We start from the raw sequence: 27,813 nt of genomic DNA on the forward strand, positions 1-27,813 counted from the left end.
ATTTGGGTGGTGGAATGGTGAAGGCAGAGACTGTGGTGGGAGCCCTGAGGAGCCTGTTGTGAAGAACAAGGAGTAGTGAAGCTGGACTGCAAAGTTGGCCTTGGTCCAAAGGCTCTCTCAATTTCTGGGGGCCAATCAAGTAGCCCCAGAGACTTTTATTCTCTCATTCTGAGAGGCAAGAACAAATGAACCAGCCTTTTCTGAGGTTACCAAACTACTCTCTTGCCCTCTCCTACCTCCATACTCTGGCCAGGGAGGGGCGGAAGGAGGAAGATTTTTAGAGCACACATCCAAAGTCAATAGGCAGAGTGTCAGGTAACAGGGCCCAGCCCCTCTCATAAGCCACTGGGGTCCATCTGTAGACATGCCGTTTCCTTGTTCCTGGTCTGAGCCTGGCCTTCAGCCCACGGTTTGCCTGTCAGACGACCACTGGAAAAATATTCTCTGTGATCCCCTGCAGCCCATGCCCCTCTGAGCCTCAACATTCCCATCAGGGCAATGGTGTACAATCCACTTTTTTTTCTGGTGACATATACCGTAATTAATTTTTAGTTGTCTGCACGACACGGGTGGAGTCGTGTGTTGGCAAAATGAAGAGTTTAGGCCAGCTGCATTCACTAACCCGTCTGACCTTTACCATGCCAGGCTCTACAGAAGTAAAACTCGCTGATGCCCTTTTCCTGAACTCTTGTCTCAAGCGCAACATCTGCACTTGTGGGACAACGTGGAAAGTGCCTTTGGTCATGGTAGTCCTGGCTCTCCCCCCTCTTAGCTAAGATACTCGGGGCAGTCAGGAATTTGTAACGTTAGGGAAAGAAGTGGCCCTTCTTTGACCTTCTACTCTCAGAGCAGAACTGGTAGATCTAGACCAAGTCAGCAAATAAGCAAAGGTTGGGAACTCGGCCAGAGGTTGGAAAAGGCGGAACAGAGAAGACTCTGGATGCTAACGAGGGAATGTGTGTCTTCAACAAAATGGGACCAGGGGACAAATAGTGGTTTACTGGCCCAGTGCCCCATTGTTCATGATTTCTACGTGCCTCCGGAAGGGTGGCATAGTGTCCTCCCCTGCCTCTCTGCTGCCCTTCTGGTTTCTGCCGACCCCTTGGGGAGCAGGTGGGGGGTGGTGACAATTTGTCCCGCTGCTGATAGTGAAGGGAGCAGGCTGGCCTGGGGGGGTCAGAGCCCGCGAGCCAAGTGGCATCCCTTAATGGGAAGTGGAGAGCTTGGTGGTGCTGGACCCTGCCAGAGGGTCCGTTGCCTTTTGTGTAGAATCTCCATTTCCATTCAACATTTGTCAAGCTCTTAGCCTTAGAGTATCTGTACCCGTGGAAAATAGTCACACAATTCATGTCTACTTGCCTTAAGTGCATTACAGATCGTTCTGTGGAAATACCTTCGTTTTTGTGTCTGACTGAAGCTGTGTTTAAGCTGATTCTGTATTTCCCAGACCACACCTGCTGCTGGAGGAGAGGAAGAAACCCCCAAAATCTTAGTGGAGAACAATGACAAGTTGCTGGGGGTGGGGGTCAAGCCTTTGCCCTGGGTTACCTGAGATGGACGGACATCCCCGCAGGGAATGAAAGATCTGAGCTCTATGATGCCAGTAAGGACCTCGACGGAGTGACTGGTTTTTTAGTTCTCCGTTCCAGCTCCATGAACTTGTATACTTTGCTTAGTCAAGATAGGAATCAGCTCGCTAGGTGACCAAAGAAAACAAATTACTGGAAATGATTATAAAACCTCCTATGCATGGGCCTAAAGAGGAAAACAAAGAAGGCTCTCAAAGGTTAAATAAGAAAGGACCTGATCAAATGCCAGGGCATAAACCCAAATGTGGAGGAAGGCAGCGCTGGGTACTGATCAAGGATTTAACGTTGGAGGTAGACTGCTTGTGTTCAATTCTCCGCTTGCCCTTTCCCTAGGAGTCTAACTACTTCATTTCTCTGACCTCAGCTTTTGCATCTGGAAAGCGAGAATTCTCATGTCTGCCTTACAGGAGCGTTGCATCAAATGCAATGTATTGCCTGCTACATAGAGATACTAAAGCAAGGAGCAGCTGCATTAAGAGCTGTGCCCTCTCGGGGAGGACCTGCTCCATCATGGGAAAGTCTGGGCTCCCTGCATCTTGCATTCGAAATCTCCAGGGAGACTTCCCCGATTCCAGCCTGGTGATGGATCTTTCCCTGCCCCTTGTCCCAGTGATGTGACTACCATGCTAGCTGGGGATAGAAGACGAAAAACAAATCATCCCAAGTGGTGGAGTTGGCTTGCAGTGTCTGTTTGACTTCTGCCCCACTCCAGGCATCGGTTAGCCCATAAAGGAGAGCTGTAAAGATTTGGGGCTGCCCCATTTCCTTCCAGGTGAGAATTTCCCTCAGATATTATCTCTGCCCAGCTCCAAACTGTAGGCCCCGAGACTCTAATCTTGACTCTGCTCTGACCCTTTGAACTTGTACTGGCCCCTCCCCCTGGCAGACCTCAGCTTCCCCTCATGCACCCTGACGTGGCAGCCGGTTCTACTTCTGGAAGTCACCCCTGCCTCCAGCCACTTGGCCAACACCCTTACCAGGCTGGCCACCTCTTTCCCCAAGATGGGGTCGTCAGGCTGGGCATCCTCCTTGCTGAACCCCAAGCAGAAATTGTTATAGGAGTTTGGAGGAAGGAGAGGTCCCTAAGAGGGGTAGTCGGGGGAGGCAGGGGAAGGCAGGGAAACTCATGAGGAAGAGCGGGGTCTGATCCTTGACATCAGAGTCTTGTGTGCTTTTATGGCTCAGCTCAGGGATTGGCATATCAAGGCTCTAGAGCCAGATCCAGCCTGACACCTGTTTCTGTAAAATAAAATTGTGTTGGCTCACAGCCAGCATCATTCGTTTACGTATTGTCCTTGGTCACTTTGGTGCTACAATGGCAGAGCTGTGTAGTTGCGACAGAGGCTATGTGTCCTACAAAGTCAAGTATTTACTAGCAGGCCCTTGCCAGAAAAGGTTCGCAGGCCCCTGCTTTCGTGCCTCCAGCTTTCCCCAACAAAGAACGATCTGAGGAACCCAGGCCAGCGAGATTGCTTCACCAAGACACCAGAGTCCAAAACGCTGGGGAAACGCTCATATCCCCACACCCCAGGGTTATTCACAATGCCCTTTAGTGTATCAAAGGCTCCAAAAAATTGTATGCATAAGAATCCGTTTACTGTTTAACCGGTATTTCCCAAACTTGTTTGATCTACTGCAACTTTTTTCCCCCCCTCAGAACACCTCGTAACAATCTTGAGAAGCTCACGTTCTGTGGATGCCCCCATAAACACTAGTCAGGTGGAATTCTCCTCTACTGCCTGAGCTCTCAGCCCGACCCTGCGTCTAATGGGCCAAGTGACCTTGGCTGTATTACACCCCGGCCACCCTCCACCCCCACCCCCGGGTCTGCTTCCTCATTGGTTGAATGGGGAAATGTGGCTGTCCTACCTCCTCTATCACTCTTACAGGCTTTTCAGGCTGGTCACTGAGAGAGTGTTCACAAAAATGGTCTGGAGCAAGATGACCGCAGTGTCATTGATTTTTTTTATTAGTTTTGCCTTGATACATTGGTTATTTAGCAATGGCAAAGTGGAGAAAGCACTAGATCAAGGTTAGGAGTTCCCTTTTCTGATCCTTACTCTACTACTAACTGGGTTTAACCAAATTACTTCTCCCCACAGGGCCTCAGTTACTTCACCCTAGACTCTAAAGATCTATTAGCTCTGAAAGTCTATGATTCCATTTGGCTAGATCCATTCAACTTCCCTACTTATCCAAAACAATGGGGTCTCTCTCACCAACTTGACCACTAACTCTCCATGATTTTCTGGGGACAGTGTCTGTGCTCAGCACCAGCTGTGAGGAGGTATTAATGGAGGGGTTCTAGTGTTGCTGACTACATAGGAGGCAGGGCTGACCCTGCTGGAAATGTCAACCCGACAATTCTCAACTTGACATTGGAGTCTTTCCTTTCTTTCTCTCCCATTGCTCAAAGGCTGCTTTGCCCAAACATCAAGTTCAGACAGCTGGTTAACAGATTTGGCAAAATAAAAGAGCAGACGTGACCCCTGAAAAGACAGTGGGACCAAGGGTGGAGTGAAAGTTCCCCAATAGGCATGGAATGAAGTGTTTATAAAGCAGAATCCACATAAAATTCCTTCTGGCCACCTTGTCTGTTAACACCACCCTCCTCTTAAAATGACCATTTCCCAGCTTCATCAACAGTCCTTGATATCAAGGATTTATAAGCAGTTGAACAAGAAGAGCTTTATGAAGAAGGTGAGAATCTACTGAAAAATACCCTCCTCATCCATGAGTTTAGGAAAATCCCAGAAAATCTTGCCTGGGTCAAAAGGTCTATGGCATGATGAGTGTAGGCTCAAATGGGGAGAGATGATTTGAGGGATGGGGGTTGTTCTTTTTGGTTTCTATGGAGAAAGCACCTGCTGGGGAACTCCCAAGTGAAGGGGACTCAGAGCATCTCAGAGGCCACTGAACCCATGCCCTCCAGTCAGCCTTTCGGTCACAAATATTTACTGGGGGCCCCACTGAGTTGGACATTCTCTGGGGACTTAGTGAGGTGGATCCAACATGGTAACTGCCCTAAAGGAGCTTAGAATGTACTTGAGAAGGCAAGCGTCGTATACGTGAATATGATGAAATGTGTGCAGCAGGCTGAGTGCTAACAGACTTCAGAAAAGGGGGCAGCTAGCAAGGGCTAGGAATGATGGCTAAGAAGTTATAGTAATCGGAAGCCTCTTATCTTTTCAAACCCCCAGGAAGGGAAATTCCACACTTTCCTAGGTGACCTCCACCAGGGTTCAATCAATCCTTTCTTGAAGCTTTTTTTGAGTCATGCATCACCTTTGGCTGTGGGAAATGCTTGACCTTCCTGGGCCCAAGGAGGGCCAACCTCTGCTTTCCCAGATGGAGCCCCAGCTCCATTAGCTCCCCTTCGTACAGGTGGAGGAAGGATGAGAAAATGTTGAAGTTGTGGTGTTTGGTCTTGGTTCTCTTTCCATGGTGACTGAGCAGCTTATGCTTCCATTTCTCGGCGTCCAGGGTGTGTCTCCGGGACAGTCAGACTGGCCTGGGGAGGACAGTCATCCTGGAGGATATTCCTTTCCATGTGGGGCAGCTGGGCTGGCTGGAGACTCAGTTCCAGGAAATATGTCATCTGAATCAAGGTGACCGCTACTGTTCTTTTTGCCTCCTGAGCTGCATAGACACAGAGCATGCTGTGAAGGGATTGGGAACTGAATTTGATTCCCTGAGGACCCCAACCCCCAACCCCCACAAGACATTGGGAACTTCCTGACACAGAAGAATTGCAATTGAGCCCTTCGATTGAAAAGGATTGGGCCAGGCCTTGGGGGTGATCATCTTAGCCTCTTCCACTTGCTCCCACAAATCTCATACTCTCTTCATCAGAGCTAACCACCATGGAGCACTCATTTTATGAGTATTTAAACCTGGGCTGGAAGACACTTTCAGCCAGGCCATGCAGAGGCACAAGTGTAGTTTGCCCCCACATCTGGTCCCAGCACTCCTGCCATCCATGTCTGGGATTGCTCCTGTGGTTCGCATGCCTACAGTTAGCATCTGTCTTGCCATCCTCTGAAGAGCTTCTCCTTCAGCTCTGGGATGTCACCAAGGCATAAGAATAGAGATGATTCTCCCATTTCATTGATAAACCAAGGCCAGGAGTGGTTAAATGGCTCCGACTAGAACTTAGCATTTCTATATCCAGAGGTCCTGGCACCAACTCTGACCCCACCCAGTCCTGAGGGTGTCCGATTGGAATGAAAACTCCCTCCCCAGCCTTGGGGCTACTTCAACTCAACTCACTCATCTTGTTTCTCCGGAGCTTCTTTTGCAACAGGCCAAGAACCACAAGTGTAAGGGGGCACAGCACCGTGGAGGCGAGAATCAGGATCCGAGAGATGTTTTTCTCTCCTGGAGAAATGCTGGAGAGGAAGGAGTCGGGGGGTGGGGGAGAGGGGGAAGAGCACAGAGGAGGGAAGGTTGGAGCTGGACAGGAGACTGAAGGGCATTTGGCTCTCGCCCCTCACTTTACAGGTGAGAAGCTGAGGTGAGGGAAGTCGGCTGCCTTCATTCCCCCAGCGGGTGAGTAGCAGAGCTGGGACCAGAACCCTGTCTTCAGGTTCCCACGCCCTGAATCCCAGTCCCTCCTGCACTGCCCATGTGTGGCCCAACTGTGTGGCACAGTGGGAAATAGGACGGAGCGAGTCAGGGAATCTACCCTGGCCATTTGGCTCTGCCACAATCTTTCCCTGTGGCTTCAGCAAGTACCTCTCCCTCTCTAGAACTTTTTTTCCTCATCTTTTAAAAAAAAAGTCCCAAAGGTTCCACCTAAATATTCTCTTTTCCTGATGTTTAGATTTTTACTTGAAAACCACATGAAAAGACTCTGGAACAAGAGAGGGTCTGCGATTTTTATGGTCCTTGCCCTTCGCTGTCGTGGGGTTATAAAGAGAGAAGTGAGCAGATGGAGTGGGGTACAGTGGTCAGCCCACGGAGGAGCAAGCCGGGAGTGGGGCAGATATGGAGCCCCAGCCAAGACGAAGGTCTAGGAGTTTACCTCATCATGGAGGACCCCTTGCCCAAGAGCCTCACGGACCTAGCAGCTGGGGCCTGGCTCTGTGTGGCTTGGGGATCGCTGTCTCCAGCAGGCATGTCTAGGTCCCCTTCGGTGGCTCCTTCCTCAGACGCCATCTCTATGCTGGTGGGCCCCAGGGTCCACACACCTGCAGCTGTGGTAGTTCCTTCAGCGGAGCCCAGGTCTTGTGGCTTAGAAACAGTTGTCACTTCTTGCAGGATTTTCTGCACCCATTTTTCTGAGACCAGAGTTGATGGCCTACTGGTCCCTATGACCTTCCCAGTGACATCCAGAGCTGTTCTGACCCCCTCTGTTTCTTCAGGTGGCCCATCGGCCTCCGTAGTTGTCTCCCTCCCTTCCTCGCGGGGCCTCGCCCTATTCGCTACTGAGCCTCTGGTGTCCCACACCCAAACACCTTCTGTTGTACTGGACACACCTCCAATTGTTGAAGCCGGACTCTCTGGAGTGGGGACTGTTGCCCAGACAGAACCCTCTACCTGGCTGGCCGTCCCTAGAGCTACTGCCTCGGTTGTTCCTGGAGTCTGCCTTCCCTCAGCTGACACTGTTGTTTTGTTGGTCCCTGGAGTCAGAGCAACTCTGTCCCATCCTGTCCCCTGGCTTTCTATTGTCTGAGCTATTCCTGAGGTCCGTCTGTTGGCCGCTGGTGATAACGTTCCAAAGGATCCCATGACGAGCTCACCGGTAGCCGGAGTGGCCGTGGGGATGGTGCTGGAAGGATCTGTGAACGGCAGAGGGAGACCATGTGGAAAGGCTACCCCAGCTGCCTGCAGGATTTAGCAAAGGATGCCAGGCTTAAGGTGGTTGCTCCAAAGAATGCGACCTCACTAAGCAACAGTCTTTGGTCAATATGATGGAGAAAATAAAAATGAGGGAAAACCAGGTGTATTCTCTAGCCTGTTGCAAATATTGACATTCTATGGTCCTTTCTCCTTGTTTTATGCCCACATACACTCTGCGAGCCTTCCTGCACTCCCATGCTGGCCCCTTTCCCACAGCCCACCACATACTGCTCCTCAGACAGAGCAGGCAATCTCCGCAGATGGTCAGGGCAACATCTAACCGGACAAGTGCAACGCCAGGCTCTGCCTGCCCCCTGACGTGCCACCTCTCCTGGCTGGCCACTGCCTGGGCCCCCTTCCATGGACTCTGGGTGCCCAATTCCAGGTCATGTCTCTGGAACCTACCACACAGAGCATGGACCTGGCAGCTTCTCAGATGTCTGCTGAGGGGCTCGGTCTCAGGAAGAACCTCTTCTGTCCTGAATATCTTACCTGCTCTGCTTGCCTGAACAAAGAGACATCGTGAGCCAAAGCCACATTTTTCAATTCACTCCCTTCTTGGAGTCCTCTCCAAATATTCAGGCCACAGAATTTGGGGCAATGTGGGTGGGACAGCTTGCATGCATTCATTTAGGCAGTTTTTCCGAATATCTACCTTCTTTCTGAAGGTAATTTCTTTCTGAAATGAAAGGCTACTTCCTAAAGTCCTTGCTTTACCCCCAGGTTTTCCTCATCACCTCCCACCCCCCTCAGGCTTAAAGCCCTCCTGGACCTGTCGGTCGGCTCCTGCACCTTCTCCTTCCCAGCATTCTCGTCACCAGACTTGACCCAGCAGCCATCAGCCCGTACCTGCAGAGACGGTCAGCTTCATGCTGAAGAAGAACATGTTGTTTCTGTTTCCAATGCCGCAGCGATAGCACCCCACGTCATCCGGGGACAGCTGGGACAGCCTCACCACAAACAAGCCTCTCTGCGGGAAGTCTGCTAGAGCCACGCGGCCACGGTAGCCGAGGTGAGTGTAGTTGGTGGTGGACACGATGGTGTGGCAGATCCACGTCACGGGGCTTAGGCGGCACCAGTACTTCCTCACATGCTTGTTGATGGACAAGGGGGTGTAATGGCACCGGATGGTGACAGCTCCCCCAGGTTCCCCAGACACCAGCCTCGGGCCCTTTAGTGCATTTGCATCTGCAGGCGGGGTGGGGGGAGTCAAAGGAAAGGGAGTGTTGGGTATAGTCACTGTGTGGGGAATTACAAGCTCCAAACTCTGCCAGATTTAGGGAACAGGTCAGAAAATGCCTTCATGAAAGTGAAGCGAAGAAGAATCAATATGGATGCGTCAGAGCTTAGCCCACTGGATCAGGAGTACCCCCAACTGTGGAATGGAGCTGTATCTAAGGCCCCATCTGAGAGACAGAAATGCAAGAGTACTCTGACCAACTATTTAGCTAGCGCCTATCATGTGCCGGACGTTCTCATACAAGTCCGTCCAGAGCCTGGGTCAACATCTGATGGGAGGACTATGGTTTGTTTGATGGAAAACCCAAGAGAGATGGTAAGGAGGTGAGGACAGATTAGCGTGCTTTCCCTTGAGAGGGAAGGGTGCCCTAAACACAAGAATCCTGGACCACTCAGCGGGTCCATCCCCAGACCGGTGGTTGAAAAATGTTCACACCAGTTCACACCACACTTTTCTGTAGAAATAGAAACACGTACCACCATCCAAGCACAGATGAACAATACCGTAAATATGTCTGCTTTGGCCATAGGCATAAATCATGCTTGAATGCACCTACGGCCTGTTTACTGAGTGACATGAACTTGACCTGGTGCGAACAGAAACAAAGCTTGTTCTTGCACTATCTCTTCATACTGGCTCTGCTCCTTGATAAATCTCAGGCATAACTTCAGGTACAGTAACTTTCATAGTCTTACATGGGGAGGAAAAAGTCTAGTCTGGTCAAGAGCGATATATCCAGTCCAGTCCAGTGACTGGTTGCAACTCTTGTCTCTTTGTTCTACTCTTCCCTCTATTCAAAACTGCTGTTTAGGCCCCTCAGGGATTGCATCTGGAGGGACAGAGGGGAAGGTGAGGGGGAGAGCTACGGTCTGGTCGCCATGTTCTCCGGGCACAAGGGATGGCCAGAGATCTTCCTAGAACTTTTGCCTCCCAGACCGGCCCTCGGGCTGCAGTTCCTTCCTTGTAAGAACTGCCTCTCCTGCTGGCCTCTTGCCCCTCCTCCAACACCACCACACCTATGACTTCGGGCCACCTGCCCTTCTTTGGGTGGTCCCCGTCCTTTCTGGGTGGCCTTTGTGGTGGAGCCCCCAAGGCCAGCTCCTTTCTGTAGGTCCCACATTTGGTCACGGGAAGCACACTTTGGCCCTGCCATCAGGAGAAGCTGGGACATGGGACAGCTTGGTGAGTGGCTTTCTACAAGTTCCTTCTCTTACTTGACTGAACGTGAGGGCGCAGGTGGAGGCGAGCCCAACACCCCGGCATCTCTCTCCAAAACAGTTCTTCTGGTGAGCTCGGCTACCCTCTGCTGATTCTTCAGATGGCTACATGGGGGGCTGTGGCTGCACAACCCGCTCTGCGGTCCTCGCCACAGTCCTGCACAGGAGCTTCAACATCCTGCTTTAGGATGTGGGTGCCTGGCATCTATCAATTTGTTCTATGTCTTTAGGGCCCTCTGAAGCCAAGAAGGCTCAGGTTTTTTCTGCTTGTTTTTAAAGATTTTATTTATTTATTTGAGAAAGAGAGAGAGAGAGAGAGCACAAGCAGGGGGAGCTGCAGAGGGAGAGGGAGAAACAGGCTCTCGCTGAGCAGGGAGCCTGATGCAGGACTCGATCCCAGGACCCCAAGATCACGACCTGAGCCGAAGGCAGACACTCAACGGACTGAGTCACCCAGGTGCCCCAAGAAGGTTCAGTTTAATATCCTGTTGCCAGAACTGGCTCCAGAATCGCAAAGCCCAGTGCCAAATGAAAATGCAGAACCCCTTGTTCGGAGGTTATTAACCCCTGTTCACTATGGTGATAGCGGAGCATTAAACCAAGCACCTTCCGAGTATGGGGCCCTATGACGGCCCAAGACCCATGCTCATGAAGCCGGCCTGCCTGCTACGTATGTCTTGAGGTCTAATCATAGGAAGCCTCGAGGCCACAGTGCCATATGACGGTAGCAGTACTCACCGTAGGTTTGATTAAATGACATGCCACCTACTGTGCCATTGTTAGTAAAGCTAAATGGCAACTTACCTTTAACAGTCAAGAATATTCACAATTACAAACAAGGACAGTCCCGGGACAACAGTGATGGCGCCCTGATAAAGTGTTCATACCCTAGTTATGAATCCTTGCAATCTACACATGGCACATACGAGAGGCGCTCTGCCCCGTTCATCAGCAGGATGGGGCAGTCTGACCTCGCAGGAGAAGGCTGATTAAGAATCCTTAATGAGGGCGCCTGGGTGGCTCAGTCATTAAGCATCTGCCTTCGGCTCAGGTCATGATCCCAGGGTCCTGGGATCGAGTCCCACATCGGGCTCCCTGCTCGGCAGGAAGCCTGCTTCTCCCTCTCCCACGCCCCTGCTTGTGTTCCTGCTCTCGCTATCTCTCTCTCTGTCAAATAAATAAATAAAATCTTTAAAAAAAAAAAAAGAATCCTTAATGAGCTCTTGCAATGAACATTTTTTCTTTTCTTAATACCAAGTTTTACTTGCCCTTGAGAACTCATTTGGTGAATTACTGATCAGTAGCTCTTAGTTATATATAATTAAGGTGTATATATATTATATTATATATAATTGGGAATATATTTGGTATGTATTATAAATACTTTGGAATGTTTTCTTAGTCACCTGTGGGCTAGCATTTTAGGATCCACGTGGTACCCACCTGGGCTCCCTGACGCAGATTCTCAGCCCTTCAGTGGAGGCGGGGGCCCTGCACTCATTCCGCCATCACTTCCCTACAGTTGTCTGTGGCTCTGGCTTCCCCCGGGGAGGAGCGAGAGGGGGCCCTGTGGATGGAGGGAGCCCAGGGACTAGAGACCGACTTGGTCTGAGAGAGCACAAGAGGTCTGAGGCAGGACAGAGGGAAAATGGTTGCACCTGCTGTGGCTGTCTCCTCCATGTGGCATGGGGGTGGGAAAGGAGCGAGTGTTTCCTTGGCCCAGAGGTGGGGCCCGGAGGGCAGAGGGCCCTTCCACCGGCATCTGAGATGGGGTCTTCTGTGTGGAGGGGTCAAAGCAGAACCTGGGGCAAAGGGAGGAGATGAACCATCAGGGGACCCCCTAAGCTCACAAATGCAGCCATAAGAGGAAGAGCCAGCTCTAAACTCCTTGCCACTGCCATCAAGTAAGAGTTCCCTGCCTTCTGCCTCGCCTCCCTTTGGCTCCTGTGACCCTGCTGGAGTCCCACGTGTCAGCTGCCAACATGGGGAGGAGAAGGAGGAGAGGGACAGCGGAGAGGGGGCCACCCCATCCCTTGTGCTGCTTTCCTGACCGCAGGCCTTGGGGGGCTGAGGGGGCATATCTTTGAAGGAAGACTGAAATGCTGTCCAAAATATTTAACTGCACCCTTAGAAGTATCAAATTCAGCATTTGAGACTTAAGGGAATTGAGTCAGGACTCTTACCTACATTAATATGTTAGCAGAAAAATCATGGGCCTGCCTGAGTTTTCATCTGGGGGCAGGGGACACCTGCTTCTACTGAAAAATTTTCAAAGGCGGCTAGTGGGAGATTCAAATCAAGAGATGGTGTGATTATATGACAGAGAGTTCTTGCTCAGAATGAACGTTTGGTTCATTAAAATTCTGATTTGTTTATAAGCCAAATACAATTATTCACCCTTTTTTTTTTTTTTTTTTTGGTATTACCAGAGCATTTTCATTCATTCATTTAATGATTATTCGTTCAGTATGTACTCAGGACTAAGTTCTAGGTACCAGACACTCTGGGCACATATTCACCACATTTCTAAATGGTTCCCCATTTCCATCAAAATAAAATCTAGACACCACAGCACGGAGACAGGGCCATGCGTCATTTGAGCCTGATCTATACTTGGCCAGCCTCATCATACCAGCCTGCCAGAACCTATGGGGCAAGGACTCTGTCCTCCATCCAGCTGTCCCTTGTGACTGGCACGTGGTCGGCCCTCCATAAATGTGTGCTGACTAAATCAGTAGATGCAGAGATGCAAATTTTATTTACCCACCAGTTTCTCGTAGACTCTGAACACTTTTGAGCAGGACAGGTCTGCATCTTTAAGTCCCTAGTCCTGGGCTTGGCACTGAGTGTTTTTGGAATGAGTGGGAATGAGCAGTGCCCCTTCTGTCTCTTGTGTGTATGCTCTGGAACCCTCATCTTGCAAATGCAGCCGACTTTCAGTCATCAACTTGAAGGGAAGAGAGCAGAAACATTGGGAATATCCTAACAGTGAATATTCTAGAAATGAGCAAAGCAGGCATCGGCCCTCTCTTGTGAGCTCTTGCGTCTCTCACTCCCCCCTGGACCCAGACCTGTCCCCTCCCTGGATGCACTGCATGGTCTGGGACCCGGGAGAGAGAGCCAGGGGTATGCCCAAAGTACTGAGGCAGCGGTCAACGCCACCGCTGAGCCGCCCGTCAGGAATCTCCGCAGCCTGGAAGGCACAGGGCTGGTTTTGCAAGCTCCGAATCTGGGCCGTGTTTGGGACTCACCTTGTAAGAGGCACAACGTGAGGAGGACGGGCATTTTCCAACCTGCCCTCTGGTTGGCGACCTGCAAAAAACACTGTAGTTGAAGAAGCCTGAGGGGGGCAGGTGAGAAGCTGGGGTGAGCAGCAGGGAGACCTGGGTGAGCCCTTTCTCACTGGAGGACCTCAGTGTGCTCAGTGTTGTGGCTGGATGCACTATATGTCACCAAGAGTAGGACGGGAACTGCCCTCCCTGAGAGAAGCGTGACTCCATCTCCCACTCCTAAGCATGCGTGTTTGGCCCGGGTCACCACCACCAAGACTAAAAGGTCCCTACCCTTGGGGTTTCTGTGTTCAGAAGAGTTGGAACTCCCCCTGTAGGATCCCAGCCCCCGCACCCACTTGCCAGCGTGGAGCTCTGAACGTGGGGGAGCCTTGTGTCATGGAAAGATGACACCCTTGAAGTTTAAATGTAGGCGGGAGTTGTGGGGCCTTGGGGGGTCAGCTTCCTCCCCTGGGGGAATGAGCACATGCGTCAGGGAGTTGTTGCACAACTGAAACTAGATTGTGTTAGAAGTGCTGGCAGTGTGCTGGGTACAGAGTAGCTCCCTCCCTCTTCCCTTCTCACCCCTTCTTTTTTGCAGAAAGAGAATTGGTTGCTTCAAGAGAAGCTTTCTGTTTTGCTGGTGGGGTGCCTCTGGTGGTAACAAGGACTTAGAAATTAGCTCTCAGGACGTGCAATTGTCGGCACAAGGGTCCTATTCTCTTTCTTCTCCACAACTTCTAGAAAGCCCTCCCTGTCCTCCAGTCCACGCTGCTCTCCCCTTACTCTCGTCTCTCCTGCTGGCCTGGTGGGACTCTGTGTGTCATCACTCTACCCCCAGGCTCTGGGGCCGGATGTAGCATGGGGCAGGAGCAAGAATGGACCACTCTCGGAAGAGACACCATACTGATCCCCACTCAGTAGTCTTTTATTGCTTGCTGATTATAAAGACAGAGATTGTACATTATACTTCATTTGTATTCCCCCTAGGGTTTTCATGGATGCTTTTGGGTTGATTCAAAATCTGTGCTTTAAATCTATCTACTGCCTGCAGTTCTTAGGACCTATACATTTAAAAAGAAAGAAAGAAAGAAAGGAAGAAAGAAAGAAAGAAAGAAAGAAAGAAAAAGAAAGAAAGAAAGAAAGAAAGAAAGAAAGAAAGAAAGAAAGAAGAAAGAAAGAAAGAAGAAAGAAAGAAAGAAAGAAAGAAAGAAAGAAAGAAAGAAAGAAAGAAAGAAAGAAGAGGAAAGAAAGAAAGAAGAGCAAATTAAGTTAGCGATCATAGTCTCCTTCCCCCTCTAATCCCCACTCACTAATGTTGAGAACAGGTGCAGACCATCAGTGGTCTGGCCCAAGCGCAGGAGACCCTTACCACCCACCCTTGCCCAACGAGACTAAGCCACACAAGGCCAGTGGCCAGGCTGGGACATAGGCTAAAGGAGGAGGAAAGGGAATGCGGGAGGCAAGGAGAAACGGGAGAGGAAAGGAAGAGCAAAGGAAGAGAGTAGAGGACAGGAGAATGGTAGAATCCATGGGTTGGTGCCGCAGCTGCGAACTGTCACCTCAGCTTGGCTCCGCCCAGCCATCTCCCCTAAAGCCTTGGCCTGCTCTATCCAGGTAGAGCCCCGAGAGCGGAGGAAGTTGGAAGGGTCCTCGGGCTCCTCGCGCCTCCTTCGTGCCCTCTTAGCGATGCCCCTGCCTTGGGCACCACCATGGCAGCCTAGGCCCTCCCCGCCGTCCAGAGCTTCTGGCTGCCTGCCTTCACCTGGAGGCTCTCCCAGGTGTGCCTGTGCCTAATCTGTTGTTTGATTAATATCCACCAAGCCCAGGTTCCTTGGGGCTTGTTTTTCTAACACACTAGGTGCTGACACGGCACATGTTGAGGTCAAAGTCTCGGCACCACACCACCCAGTTCCTCTGAAGTCCACCTGCGCAGCAATCTCCAGGCTTGGGAGCAAAAGCTACCTCGCCCCTGAGGGGCAATGAGGAAACTCAGAGTGAGATAAAAGGTCTCCGGGGAGTTATCAGCCTTGATTAGAGGCTGAAAGGACAATATTCGAGGAAATGTCTCCAAGCCATCCACCCTGCCAGTGACCTTCAGAAAACCTTTCTCCAGGATACAGAGAGCCTCAACTCAGCAGCCTGGGGCTACAGGCCTCTGTAATAATGCACAGCACTTTAGGGTATGAGGGCTACGTGGGGGGGCGGCTCTCATCCCTCTGTCCTGCTGGGAAGAGCATCTACCTCATCTCCAGCACAGGCTGGCGTATGACTCCCCAAATCCCTACTGCCCCCCCCCCCCACTTCCCTCCTATTCCCTACCCCTGGGGCAGCAGACAAGAAAGCAAAAGAGCCCATGTGATATAGAGGGAAGTGCATGGAACCAGGACTCTGGAGCCTTCGCTTTGCCCATGGCTGATAGAATGACCTAGAGCAAATGCATCCTTGTCTCCACTACAGCAGAAGAACTTTGTGTGATCTCCATGTCTCCTTCTCTTTCTGACATTTGTTGGTTCCACATGACTCAGGGCCTCAAAGGAATCATGCACTCTGGTGGGAGGGAGAGTCAGGGTGAGCAGGAGAGTGGGGAGGCAGGAGGGAGATGCTGTGGGCTGAACCCCATGGTCCTTCCCTGGCCTCCTGGGCATGAGCCCAGCCTGCTCCAGGAAAGGCCCCTGAATGCACATTTGAGAGTTGCTGCTGCAAGTCACCACCACCACCCCTCACCCCGGGGGAGAGACAAGACCCCAGCCTCTGGGGAGAAAGTCGAGTCTCACCTGTCCTTCTCCTGGCTTAGCTGAGGCTTCTCCAGCCATCTCAGTCCAGAGATAAAATCCACCCGGACTTTTCTTTTACTCTCTCTCTTTTTGAGATGCTGGTGTTTGAACACCTTCTAGCTTCTTTTCTTTAACCTTGAGTCTGAGAAGCAGCCCTGGAGTGCTGGAAACAGTTGGAGCTCCAAGAAGCTCCAAGGGCAAGATGGAGCTCTGCACCTCACCTCTCCGCACCTGCAGCAAGTCACTGCGCCCTGCCTGCTAGTTCTAGGAAGGAGCCGGTCCTGGTTCCTTGTGGTCCTCACTGTCACTTACTCTTGCAGAACTTTTCTAGGGGTGGTGACAGTGACGTCAAGGATCCACATCCTTCCATCTCTCATTTCCCCTCTAGTCCAGGGCCCCAGATTTTTCAGGATGCCCCAGTTTAGCTGGCCCCTTGAGGATAAGTGATGCAGCAATCTGGGGAGGGGAGAAAATTCAGGAGAGGAATTCCCCGGTAGTCTGGCTGGGCAGCTGGTGCCTTCTGCTGGCCTGGCCCCATCGGCTCCCAGGAGAGCCAGTTTGGGTCATGGACTCCAGGTCAACTGCACGTCTGGTAGTCCCTAATTCATGCTCCAGACGAAGCACAATACAGGAAATGAGATGATTTCCATGGAAAGAGAGCATTGACCAGCATGGCTCATCCGGGAGGACAACAACATGCTTAAAAATACCCCAACATTTTGCTTTGGAAAAAATGTCATGAGTGGGTTCTCTTCCTTGTAAAAGATGTAATGCCTACCTCTGTTGGTTTTAAACTGACATCAAAATGACAACTAAGGAGCTCCAAGGGATGGAGGTACTTCGGACTCTAGTGAAGGATGCTCACCAGGCCCCTGATGGACACTGTAGCACCCTTGGGCCAATTAGAAAGGGCACTTCTTCTTTAGAAAAATCAAGGCAGTTGATATATTGTTGCACAATAACCATAGATAGCAACACATATTGTCTATGCATTCTCCCTTCCAGGTCTGAAGACAGATTGTGGGTAGGAACTGTGTCACTGAAAGCAATAAGAGAGGAAAAGAAACAATACCATGGGCTGCCTGGAGTGTGGCTGGGACAAGGTGGTCTCGTGTGTGTGCCAGTTTCTGAGTGCACAGTGGTGTGTGTCACTCTACCAGGACTTGGTTAGAAGGTCCAGATCTTCACAAACACCTGCAACCTCTCATATAAGTTTGAAGACATCTACAATGGAAATGCATCCCCTTAGCTGTGGCATGCTTAAACAGTGCACAACCTGAAGAGCTGTACATGGTGGCCCTGCTTATCCCCAGAATTGAATGGTGGTAGAGAGGGTTAATGCCTGGCTACATAGACTTTGGAGTTAAGACTCCTTCCAAGTTAATATCCCAGCCCTACATTTTACTGGAAAAGTGATATGGGTCAGATTACTTAACTGCTTTACTCCTTGTTCTCCTCATCTGAAAACGGGAGATAATCGCACCTATCTCATAAAGTTATTTTGTGGATTAAGTGTGACAATCCATATAACTTAAGTTCCCTGCATGTTGCAAATTCTCAATAAACGTCAGCCAATAATATTAATAGTTTAGCTTACAGCAACAGAGAGCAGGTGTCTTTTAATGATCAAAGCCTCAAAAAAGGTCCTTTTTGAAGGTTTTCATCTATTCAGTGGTCTGCTACTTTCTTTTTTCTTTCTTTCTTTCTTTCTTCTTTCTTTTTCTTTCTTTCTTTCTTTCTTTCTTTCTTTCTTTCTTTCTTTCTTTCTTTCTTTCTTTCTTTCTTTCTTTCTTTTTTTCTTCTTTTTTTCTTTTGCCACTTGATCATTTTGGCATTTGAAAGATTAAAAATAAATCAATTTGTCTAAGGACATGTCTGGATTGATTTTGTATTTTAAAATAAATATTTGTCAAATTGTATTGTTTTATAAACCACGCAGTCATTTTACATCCTTAAGGATATTTTTTCTAGTTTATCACCTTTTGAACATTTTGGAGACTTCTTGATTACTAAAGACATAAGCCATAGTAAAGTCCAATTAGTTGTAAAGCCCTGGGCCAGTTTTCAGAGCACTGACCTGGAGCCACAGTGGCTCCCTCTCTAAAGCTTTATGGGGGAGAAAACTCTGTCCTGGCTACTCCTCTTGAGAGTGTAACTGAATTGCTTTGCTTAGTGCAAAGCCATGGGAAGCATCTTTACATAGGTTTATGACACTGACCTTCTGATTCCAGGTCCCAGACTCCAGGAAAAACTAAATAATACTGAGACCAAATGTCAGATCTGGGAAGAGTTTTGCCCACTCCCTGCCCCCCACCTCCAATCCCCCAATCCCAATTTTAGCAAAGGACTTTATTTGCTAAACAGACACAACAAAGTAAAAATCAGAAACCAGCTAACCAAGGCAAGGCAAGTCTTTTGTGTTACAACACAATCTGTTTTGATCTCTTCCTTCTCCAAAACATGTTTTCTAATGAATAAATTAAGAGCAATATATAGAGATGTTTTATGCACCCACATGGCCATAGTCAAAGCCTACATTCCTCCTTATACATCACTGCAAAGTTTTCTGCTGCTCTACCTACGTATGCAAGCTTTTCTCGTTTTTCTTCTTTTTAAAGATTTTATTTATTTATTTGAGAGAGAGAAAGAAAGAGAAAGAGAGTGGGAGGAGGGGCAGAGGGAGAGGGAGAATCTCAAGCAGACTCCATGCTGTTGGGGCTGGATCTCACAACCCTGAGATCACAACCTGAGCCGAAACCAAGAGTTGGAGGCTTAACTGACTGAGCCACCCAGGCGCCCCTGCAAGCTTTATTCTATCCTAGTTATTAGCAAGAGAGACACAGCCCTTCTCCCCCTGCCTAACTCAAGTTCTGGTGAGAATACTGGATGCTGAAAAAAGCATTGTTTAAAAACACCTTGATTACCACTACAAAGCCTTGATCACTTAGAAATTCATAGAGGAAGGTGAACTATGAGACTTGTCACTCCTCCAAAGGATAAGAGAGAAGAAAGTATTTGTATAGCACAAGTAATCATTCTATAATGATATTTAGCAGGCTTTTACAACCTCCACATCATTTAGCTGATAGCAAAGATTGCAATCCAGCCACATTCACAACCCTCCAAATACAGAAGACATCCCAAAGGCAGTTGGGCAAGTGCTGAGATGGTTTAAGTTCATCGACAGACCACTGGTAAAAGCGCAGAGGAAAGAACCCCGGGAGATCATTTCATAGCTCATAGGAGTATCGCCTAAGACGTTGGCATAGATGGCTGCAGGAAATCATGATCAACAGCTCTCAGCACAATCTTTCTGGAGTGACGAGTTTGGGGACTGAAACAAATATATTTCTTACTGGTTGGAATCATTTCATGATGATGCTATTTGGAATAGACATTGTCCTGTGATAATGAATCCTGAGTCCTTGCAGGATGGAAGGGGCCCCCAGTAATTAACTTGCCACCGAGGAATGGTGTTAGATGGGGGGCTAGGTGCTCTGCCTTATTGCTGGCAGGTTGGACGGTCATGAGCAACAAGGCTGAACTCAGCCTGGGTTCTTTGGAGGCTACGCCGCCTGTGGGAGCCCGTGCACAGCCCCGTCCCTCTGACTGGGGCTGCATCCCTCACGTGTCCCTTGTGCCAGCACCTCGGTGGCCAGGGCCTGCAGTTGGCTGATGTGTCAGGTGCCCAAGTCATTCTGTCTGCTCGGTAATCTATGGCTTCTTCCAAGGTGGGTGCTCTCTGCTGGGCATTAGCATGTGATGCAAAGAGTTTCACACTTCACGCCACTCCCATGTCCACCCATGTGTCTCCAACTCTTCTTTCAATCTCTCTCCATCCAGGCCTCTGTATCTGTTCTAACATCCATTTTTCCTTCCATACAAAGTAGAACGTCAACCCAAACTTCTGCCTATTGGAAGGACTTTCTCTTGCCACTGTTTTTCAAGGCCACTCCTTGTAACACACTGTTCACTTCACCTTGAACCCACATACCGAACGAACTCATCCATAAGTGAAGCCTAGGTTGTGTCTTCTGCTGCCATGTGGTTTATCAGGGATGCGCCTGTGTGGCCCTTCCTTCGGAGGGAGGGGGGACACTTGTGCAACGGTGTAGCCGAAGTGAGGGGCCGGGTTACTTGCTCATGCAGCTTGCTCGTGCCTTCCACTGCTCAGACCCAGCTGTACCACTTCCAATTTACGATGAACCGCTGCCGGCCTGCCTGACCTTAAGACTTCATGTGGGTAATAGCTCTCAGCTCATGATGGACAGTTGCAGATGCACACTCATCCGGGGTCCTGTGTTCAGGGATTACGTCTCTGCCGGGACCCAGTATCACACCAGGAGTCGTTTTTCAAAAGACACATTAATCTCCCTTGCACACAGCATGGCTTTGCCAAAGGACCCCCAGGGACTATGTGACTACGTTGTGATTCTCCCACCCCCTGGGACTTGCCGTAAGTTCCATACAGCATTTTTCCCCAACACCTATACCTCTGATATGAAAAGGCAGGGCTGCTGACACGTCAGCCTGGACCTGCGGCAGAGGCCTTCCCTGCTCTGGGCCCCACTCAAAGGCAGAAGCTGTGAAATACTCATTTGAAATGGAGCCAGGAAGCCCTGAAGGGGGCGCTGTCATGCACGAACTACATTGCAGCCTGCTTGGGGGGGCGGGGGGTGGTAAGAATTATATGTACAAGGGAGGGCATGTTTCACATAGGAATTTCCCTCCTACCTTTAAGAAAAAGAAGGAAGATCTCTCCCCGCCCCAGCAACAATGCACCAACCACCCCGTATGGCAACGAGCACCTGCCGCAACCTTCAACACTTCTTCTCCAGTGAACTTTGGTTTAAAACAACCCTCCCCAGTTTCCTCCTAAAACCTAATAAAAGCTGACCTTCCCTTTGTCTCTCTGAACTTGCCTATGGTTCACCAGAGTTTGCTTGTCCTGAATTGCAATTTCTCTCCTATTTCCAAATAAACTTATTTTGCTGGTAAAATAACCTGCCATTTTCTTTTTAAGGTTGAGCAAGCATTTCCTGCCACTTAGTGTATGGGCTAGAGCCGTATTTGTGGGTGTGGTATACGCTGCCTCCAGAACCAAAGATGCCCACCAAGTATGGGCTTCCTTCCTTGTGGTGGGAGGTGCAAGATGGAATCTTGTCTTTTACTGGGAGGAGGTTTCCTGGCAGGACCCTGATCATTAGACCCCTAAAAATATTACCAATGTGACAGTCCCCTGATCTTCATAAGTTTTACCTCCCATCCCCTGGAGGCCTTACTAAGGCCTCCAACATGCTAGCCACTTCTTGCTCACATGGCCTAATTAGCGTAATATCATCAATAAATAATGGATCGAGCTGACATCTTTCAGGATGCCCAGATGGTCCAGATCCCTTTGGACTATATTATGACAGAGGGCAAAGGACTTAACATAGCCTTGGGAAATTGTCAATATATGGGTTATTTACCCATATAGATGCAAATGGTCTTTCATCTTCTTCTCTGATGGGAATAGCAAAGGATGCATTCACCAAATCAAGGCTACATACTATGGGCCCAAGGCCATGTCAGTTCTGCTGTAATAGATAAATGGACACAGTGGCTGGAATTGGGGCCAATATTTGATTGGGTTTGCAGTAATTTATAGTCATCCTCCAGGGTCTGCTAGGTTTCTGCAGAGGCCAACTATTGAATTGAAAGAGACATCATGGGAACTACTATTCTGCATCCTTTAGAACCTTAAGTGTGATGCTAATATCAACAATCCCCCCATCATGTGATATTGTTTCGTATTTGTTATCTTGGATGGTGGGTGGGGCCATTTCAGAGGCTTCCACTTGACCTTCCTCACTACAACAGTTCTTACTGCACAAGCCTAAGACCCAATGATCCAACTAACAAGCATGTCAACTCCAATTATTCATTCAGGGACTGGAGAGATTACCATTAGACCATTAGATGTATCTTCAGACCCAGTGGGCACACTGTAAGCCAGACCTTGGCCAGGATTTTATTTATTACGTGGCCCCCATATGCCCCACTAGTTAGAATAGGGGGCCATGATGATGCTTTGGTTCTCTGGGTATCACATCAGCTTGGACTCTATGTTCTAACATCAAACATTTGGGAATCCCTCTTCCCCAGTATACATTTCCCCAAATAAATGACTGCGGGTTCCTTTGGAAAGGACTTATGGAATCATTACTGTGTATGTTTGCTGTGGTGTTGCAGGGTTTTGTCTCCTGAGAATCTAGTTGAATCTGAGTCTGAAAATTAGCTCAGGTCCAGAAAATGGGAAAGAGATCATGACATGTTATTGGGGCCACTGCCTTTAGACTCCTTGTCATCCATCCTTAACTTCTTCTAATGGTACAAGCTAAGAAATAGCTTTGTTAGCTGAGTGTCTATTTTGCCTCTAGGAATATCATGTTCTTTTAATCATCCCCATTACTGTCTGTGAGTCGGGCCCCTTTGGCCGCCACACCGACCCTATTACTCATCATAATAACTGCATCCATCTGGCCTTTTTGGTTCTGGACCTATCATCACCAAATTCTCTACCTACTTCTCCTACCTTTAGCCCTGGCCAAATTCTCTACCTACTTCTCCTACCTTTAGCCCTGGCTTACAGAAGAGAGTCTTGACTGAGTTTTTGATAATGCTGGTATCTTTCTCACTAGCTTATTTCTTTTAGCTTTGTGAATGATGTATTGCCTAGGCCTTCCCATAGAACAGAATCATCTGGTAGGTCTTCCAGTCTTCCAGTATATCCACTCTAGCATGCTCACTTCCTGAGCCCCCTCATTTCTTCCTCCACTGCTTCCTGGGGCAGTCCTGGCATTTCAAGTTCATACATCTTGGGTCATCACTTTTTCCATACTTCTAGGAGCCTTTTGAACAGCATGGTCATATACCTCCTGAAGTCCCTGCCAGGCATTAAAACTTGTATCCCTGGATTTCCCTCCAAATCAATATACTCTTCCCTATCTTATCTTGTTTCAGCCTCCCTTGATCTAGCATTTTCGGAATCCAATACCATATGAACTCCTCTGACTCTTGCTTGTACCTGCTGAGTAGGACTTACAGCTCATTTGAGGTCTAGTCCTTTTATTTAAAAAAAAAAGAAAGGCCTAACATGGAGTCACTTGTGCTAAGCCCCACATCAACAAACCAAGACTTAATATCTAACAATTGTAGTTTCAGTCTCTCCCAGGAATGCAACCTTTAATCAGTTAATCTAGAATTACCTGGTTAGCACTAGTGAGGTAACCTGCCGGATAGACCCCTGCCTTCCCCCAAAGGAAGGTGACCTTCCTGAAACAATTCACTCTTTGCTAGAATAACTTCATTGCCCTGCCTCCTGCCTATAAAGTCTTCCATTTTGTACAACTCTTCAGAGCTCCTTTCTGTCTGCTAGGATAGTATGCTGCCTGCTTCATGGATCATTAAATAAAGCCAATTTTATCTTTCAATTTACTCAGTTGATTTTTGCTTTTTAACACCCTTCTTCCAATATCAGGGCCAAAACATCCCAGCTGGGTTATGCTGTGACTTAACCCTAGTTATAAGCCTATTTACTAGGAGGGGAGATGGAGGGGAGAGGTCTTTGAAGTATCTTCAAGCAAGGTGGGAGTAGGAATAGAAACAGTAGTGTTAGCTCTTAATAGGGAGAGGCAGGCTAATTCTGTAGGCTCAGAGAGTTTAGAAGAATCTGGGAGTTAAACATTTGGGGGGGATCATCCACCTAGATGTCCCATCCCAGGTTCTAGGGCTCCATCTCCTCTACAAATGCCTCCATTCCCCTTGGACTCAAGCCTGTTCATGTGTATGAAATAGAAAGGACAGGTTCAGCTTTCCTTTACAGAGAGATTATGGGACTAGCCCAACCTGCCTGAAATCCCACAGGAATTGATAACAAGGGAGTTCTCAAGGGCGATTTATATCGAAACAAATGGATGTATTTAGCCTCCAGATTTACGACAGCGGGACAAGCTCCATAATGATGGGGGATTTCATTCCTATTTAAATTCTAAATAAAGCTTGTTTGTTCACACTATCACCTTTCAAGCTCTACAGTGAAAAAATTACTTAATTTGAGAAGGTAAATTTTCTTCAGAGATCATTAACCTTAATCTTTTATTCACGTGAGGTTTTTTTTTTAATAATTTCTACATGAAAGATACCTAAAGAAATGATGAAGCCTCACTTTGCATTTCAAAAAGTGATGTAGAGGATCCCCAATATTCCTGTGGTTATCTCCTTCCTAAATGTTCAATTTATGCAGCAGAGGTTTATCTTGAAAGAGAGAAGGGGATTGAATCCTGTAGCCCACCTACTTCAGCATGGGAGCTTTTCTCTCTAAAAGCAAGACCTGTCTGGATCCCCCATTCCCCTCTGACTACTCTTCATTGAGCATTCAGTGACTATCCAGCATAATTCTGTGTGCATTAGGGAGAGGGCAGCAAGGCACAAATATAAGTTACATCCTCCAGAAACTTACTACCTCATTGTGGAAGGAACTTGAAAACTCAAATATCAATATAAACATATATTCCAAAAAATGAAACCTCAAAAAAGTGAGAGAATTCAATGGACCAGAAAAGTTAGGAATGGATTCTCATAGAATCATAAATCATCATAGGATTATAAAGTGTAAGGGAAACTTGGAAATGACCTAACTCAAGTCTCTACTTGATGTGCAGAATCTTCAAAGACATCTTTAAAAGAGAGGCAAACCACCTTAGTTTGATTACCTCCAGCGCCAGGGACCTCACACAAAGCCAATTCCATTTTCAAATATTTCCAATTTTTAGGAAATCCTAGCTGAGAAAAATCTAACTACTTTTAATACCTACCTATTGGTAATAGTTAAACATTCTAGAAAGAAAAATATAAAATTAAATCTACTCCTTCTTTCATTAGCCTTTGAACTAGTCCACTGAAGTCTTCTGTTTGCTTATCTAAATAGTCCCCATTTCTTTGGGTTAAAATCATAGAATATTACTGACACAAATATTTATCCTTTATTGAATGTTTATCTCTCGCAGTCTCCATGCCTGCCATGATCTCATTTAAGCATTGCAATGACCCCTCAAGTCAGTATTACTATCCTCACTGCATAAATAAGAATCTTGGGGCCTCAAGAAAGTTCACCCTCTCCTCCTAAGTTTCTCCCTTCTAGATAAATTTGTGTGTCAGAATGTCTTGAAAACAGTTGTTTTTTTAGCAGGGCAGTAGAGTGGACAAAATGTATTGGAGCGTAAACATTTGGAAAAAATGAAAACCTGTTAGGAAAATGTGACTATTACCCAAGGTGATGAGGTTGGGATGGTAGTGATGAGTAGTCTGGGGGTATGGGGGTTGATGGGTGGACGGGGGCATGAGAAGAGATAGAGGGATGACTTTAATGAGTCCTCAAGTATTTATCAAGAATAAATACACCAGGGGTGCCTGGGTGGCTCAGTTGGTTGAATGCCGACTCTTGATTTCGATTCAGGTCATGATCTTGGGGGCCTGGGATCAAGCCCCATTGGGCTCCTTGCTCAGCAGGGAGTCTGCTCAAGGATTCTCTCTCCCTCTCCCTCTCCCTCTGCCCCTCCCCCTGCTCACGTACTCTCTCTCTCAAATAAATGAATAAATCAGAAGAAGAAGAAGAAGGAAGAAGAAGAAGGAAGAATAAGAAGAAGAAGAGGAAAAAGAAGAAGAAGAAAAAGGAGGAGGAGGAGGAGGAGGAGGGGGAGGAGGAGGAGGAGAAGAAATACACCAGACATAAGTGCTGTGAACTGTGCAAGACTGTTGAATCTCAGATCTGTACCTCTGAAACAAATAATGCAATATATGTTAAGAAAGAAAAAAAGAAGAAGAAGAATGTAGCAGGAGGGAAAGAATGAAGGGGGGGAAATCGGAGGGGGAGAAGAACCATGAGAGACGATGGACTCTGTAAAACAAACTGAGGGTTCTAGACGGGAGGGGGGTGGGAGGATGGGTTAGCCTGGTGATGGGTATTGGGGAGGGCACGTTCTGCATGGAGCACTGGGTGTTATGCACAAACAATGAATCATGGAACACTACATCAAAAACTAATGATGTAATGTATGGGGATTAACGTAACAATAAAAAAATTAAAAAAAAAAAAAGAAATATACCAGACACAATGCTAGGTGTCGGAAATGGATAGTGAACAAAACAGATATGTGCCTCCCTTCATGGAGCTTCCAGTGTGGTGGGGGAGAAGGACATTAACCTGATCAGCATGGAAACAAGTACATAATTACAAATGTTGGTAACTATACAGAAGGAAAAGAATAGGGCTGTATGAAAGTGGTCCAGGCCAGGTCTGGAGAGTGTGTGAGCTGGTTGGTTGGCTGTTGTGATGGGTGAAAAGCCCATCTCCTTCAGATATGTTCCAGGTTCAAGTTCAGCCACCTGCTGGGCCCCTGTGGCTGCCAAGTGGAGGGAGTGAGAACCCCAGCTGGAGTGCTGGATGGTGCCAGGCATGAGGTGCCCTCTAGCGTTAAGCAAAGGAAGGGAATGCCTGCTAGGAAGGGAATTGGGCAACAAGGAAGAATGTTAAGTGTGGACTTGTTTTGGAGGTGGGTGGCCAAGTCCTTTACCTGGGTCAAGGAGAAGCCCCCAGGAACCTGTGCTGACAGGTTGGGGAAAAGGTTAAAGGGAGCACCCCCTTGGTGTCCAGAGTATATGCCTGCATGCCAGCCAATAACACAGATAGTGAGCTGGGAGCTGTTCCTCTGCTCTGTATGTTTTACTCATTTATGCTTCACAAAAGCCGTATGAGAAGGTCCTGGGAGGACCCTATTTTATAGGTATGGCAACTGAGGCACAGAGGTGAAATAACTTGCCCAAGGTCACATGGCTTATAAATCGCATAGAGCAGGATCAATGGTCCATGTCATTATCTGAGGGGCCCCAGTAGGTCTTTGATCCCAAGGCAGGTCCTGGATGTTTCAAATGTGGTTGGCTGAGCTGCTCTTTGCAATGTTTTGCCTGAGGGCTGTTAAGCAACCCAAACTTTATTTGTCATGCAAGTGACATCCCACGTGGGTTGGCAGAGGGCTCTCTCCAGGACCGCCCCCTCTCAGGAACCAAGCTCCCTCCATCTGGTGGCATCGCCCTCTCAGCACTTGGCCTCCATGCCTGCTGACTCAGGGGAAAAAGGGATGGACAAGACACACTGGCTTTTCGTTTCGTCATCCCAGGAGCACCACACCAAACGTACTTAGCCTAAACTGCTCTGTTTAGGCTAAGTTAGGCTCCAGCCTAACTGCAAAGGAGGATGGGGAAAATGTAAAGACATGGACAATCAGGACAACACTGTCCCTTGTCCCTGCCATAAAGTGGAATGACCCTGAGCCCAGAAGCAGAGTCAAGGGAAAAGGTGATGAGCATGAGCAGTGGCTCATTTCATCCCCAAAGGAAGATAATACCCATCAAATTCTGGACAAACACGGCCTGTCCTTCCCTTGGACCAGCCTGTTTTCAGCTTTCACGCTCTGCTCCTGCCCCAGGTGTTAGGGGCTTCCTTCTACGTCATGGTCCAACTGGCTGCAGGGAGAAATGGGGAAAATTGGGAAGGGGGTCACCCCACAGCCCAGTGGGAAATTGCTCCCCATTTGGGAATGGGGAGGAAAAAATATTTCTTTATTTTTTGGGTGTATGGGGAGACAGTGACCAGGGAGAACCACAGAAACTTGAGCCCCTGGAAGTTCAGTCTGGAAACCCAACCTAGGAATGTGTTGTCCACCCTCTTATAGAACATGACCCCCCAGACCCCTACCTCAGGATGTTTATGCCTTTCCCTCAAGTGTGAGGTGAGCTGTGACTTACTTTTAACCCACAGAACACAGCAAAGGTGATGAG

The 27,813-nt window shown here is 48.4% G+C and overlaps 1 protein-coding gene across 1 annotated transcript; it reads right to left on the reverse strand.

The window, feature by feature from the left end:
• Positions 1-4,925: 4,925 nt before the first annotated feature.
• FCAMR (Fc fragment of IgA and IgM receptor) lies at positions 4,926-27,813 on the reverse strand. Its single transcript, XM_032422496.1, has 7 exons — positions 27,781-27,813; positions 13,139-13,199; positions 11,546-11,689; positions 8,280-8,618; positions 6,613-7,369; positions 5,859-5,977; positions 4,926-5,228 (listed from the first exon to the last, which is right to left on the reverse strand). The coding sequence occupies exons 2-7, from the start codon at positions 13,170-13,172 to the stop codon at positions 5,047-5,049; spliced, it is 1,575 nt and encodes a 524-aa protein (XP_032278387.1). The 5' UTR covers positions 13,173-13,199; positions 27,781-27,813; the 3' UTR covers positions 4,926-5,046.

Source organism: Phoca vitulina, unplaced genomic scaffold (assembly GCF_004348235.1).
Source record: "Phoca vitulina isolate PV1807 unplaced genomic scaffold, GSC_HSeal_1.0 scaffold26, whole genome shotgun sequence".
NCBI lineage: Eukaryota > Metazoa > Chordata > Mammalia > Carnivora > Phocidae > Phoca > Phoca vitulina.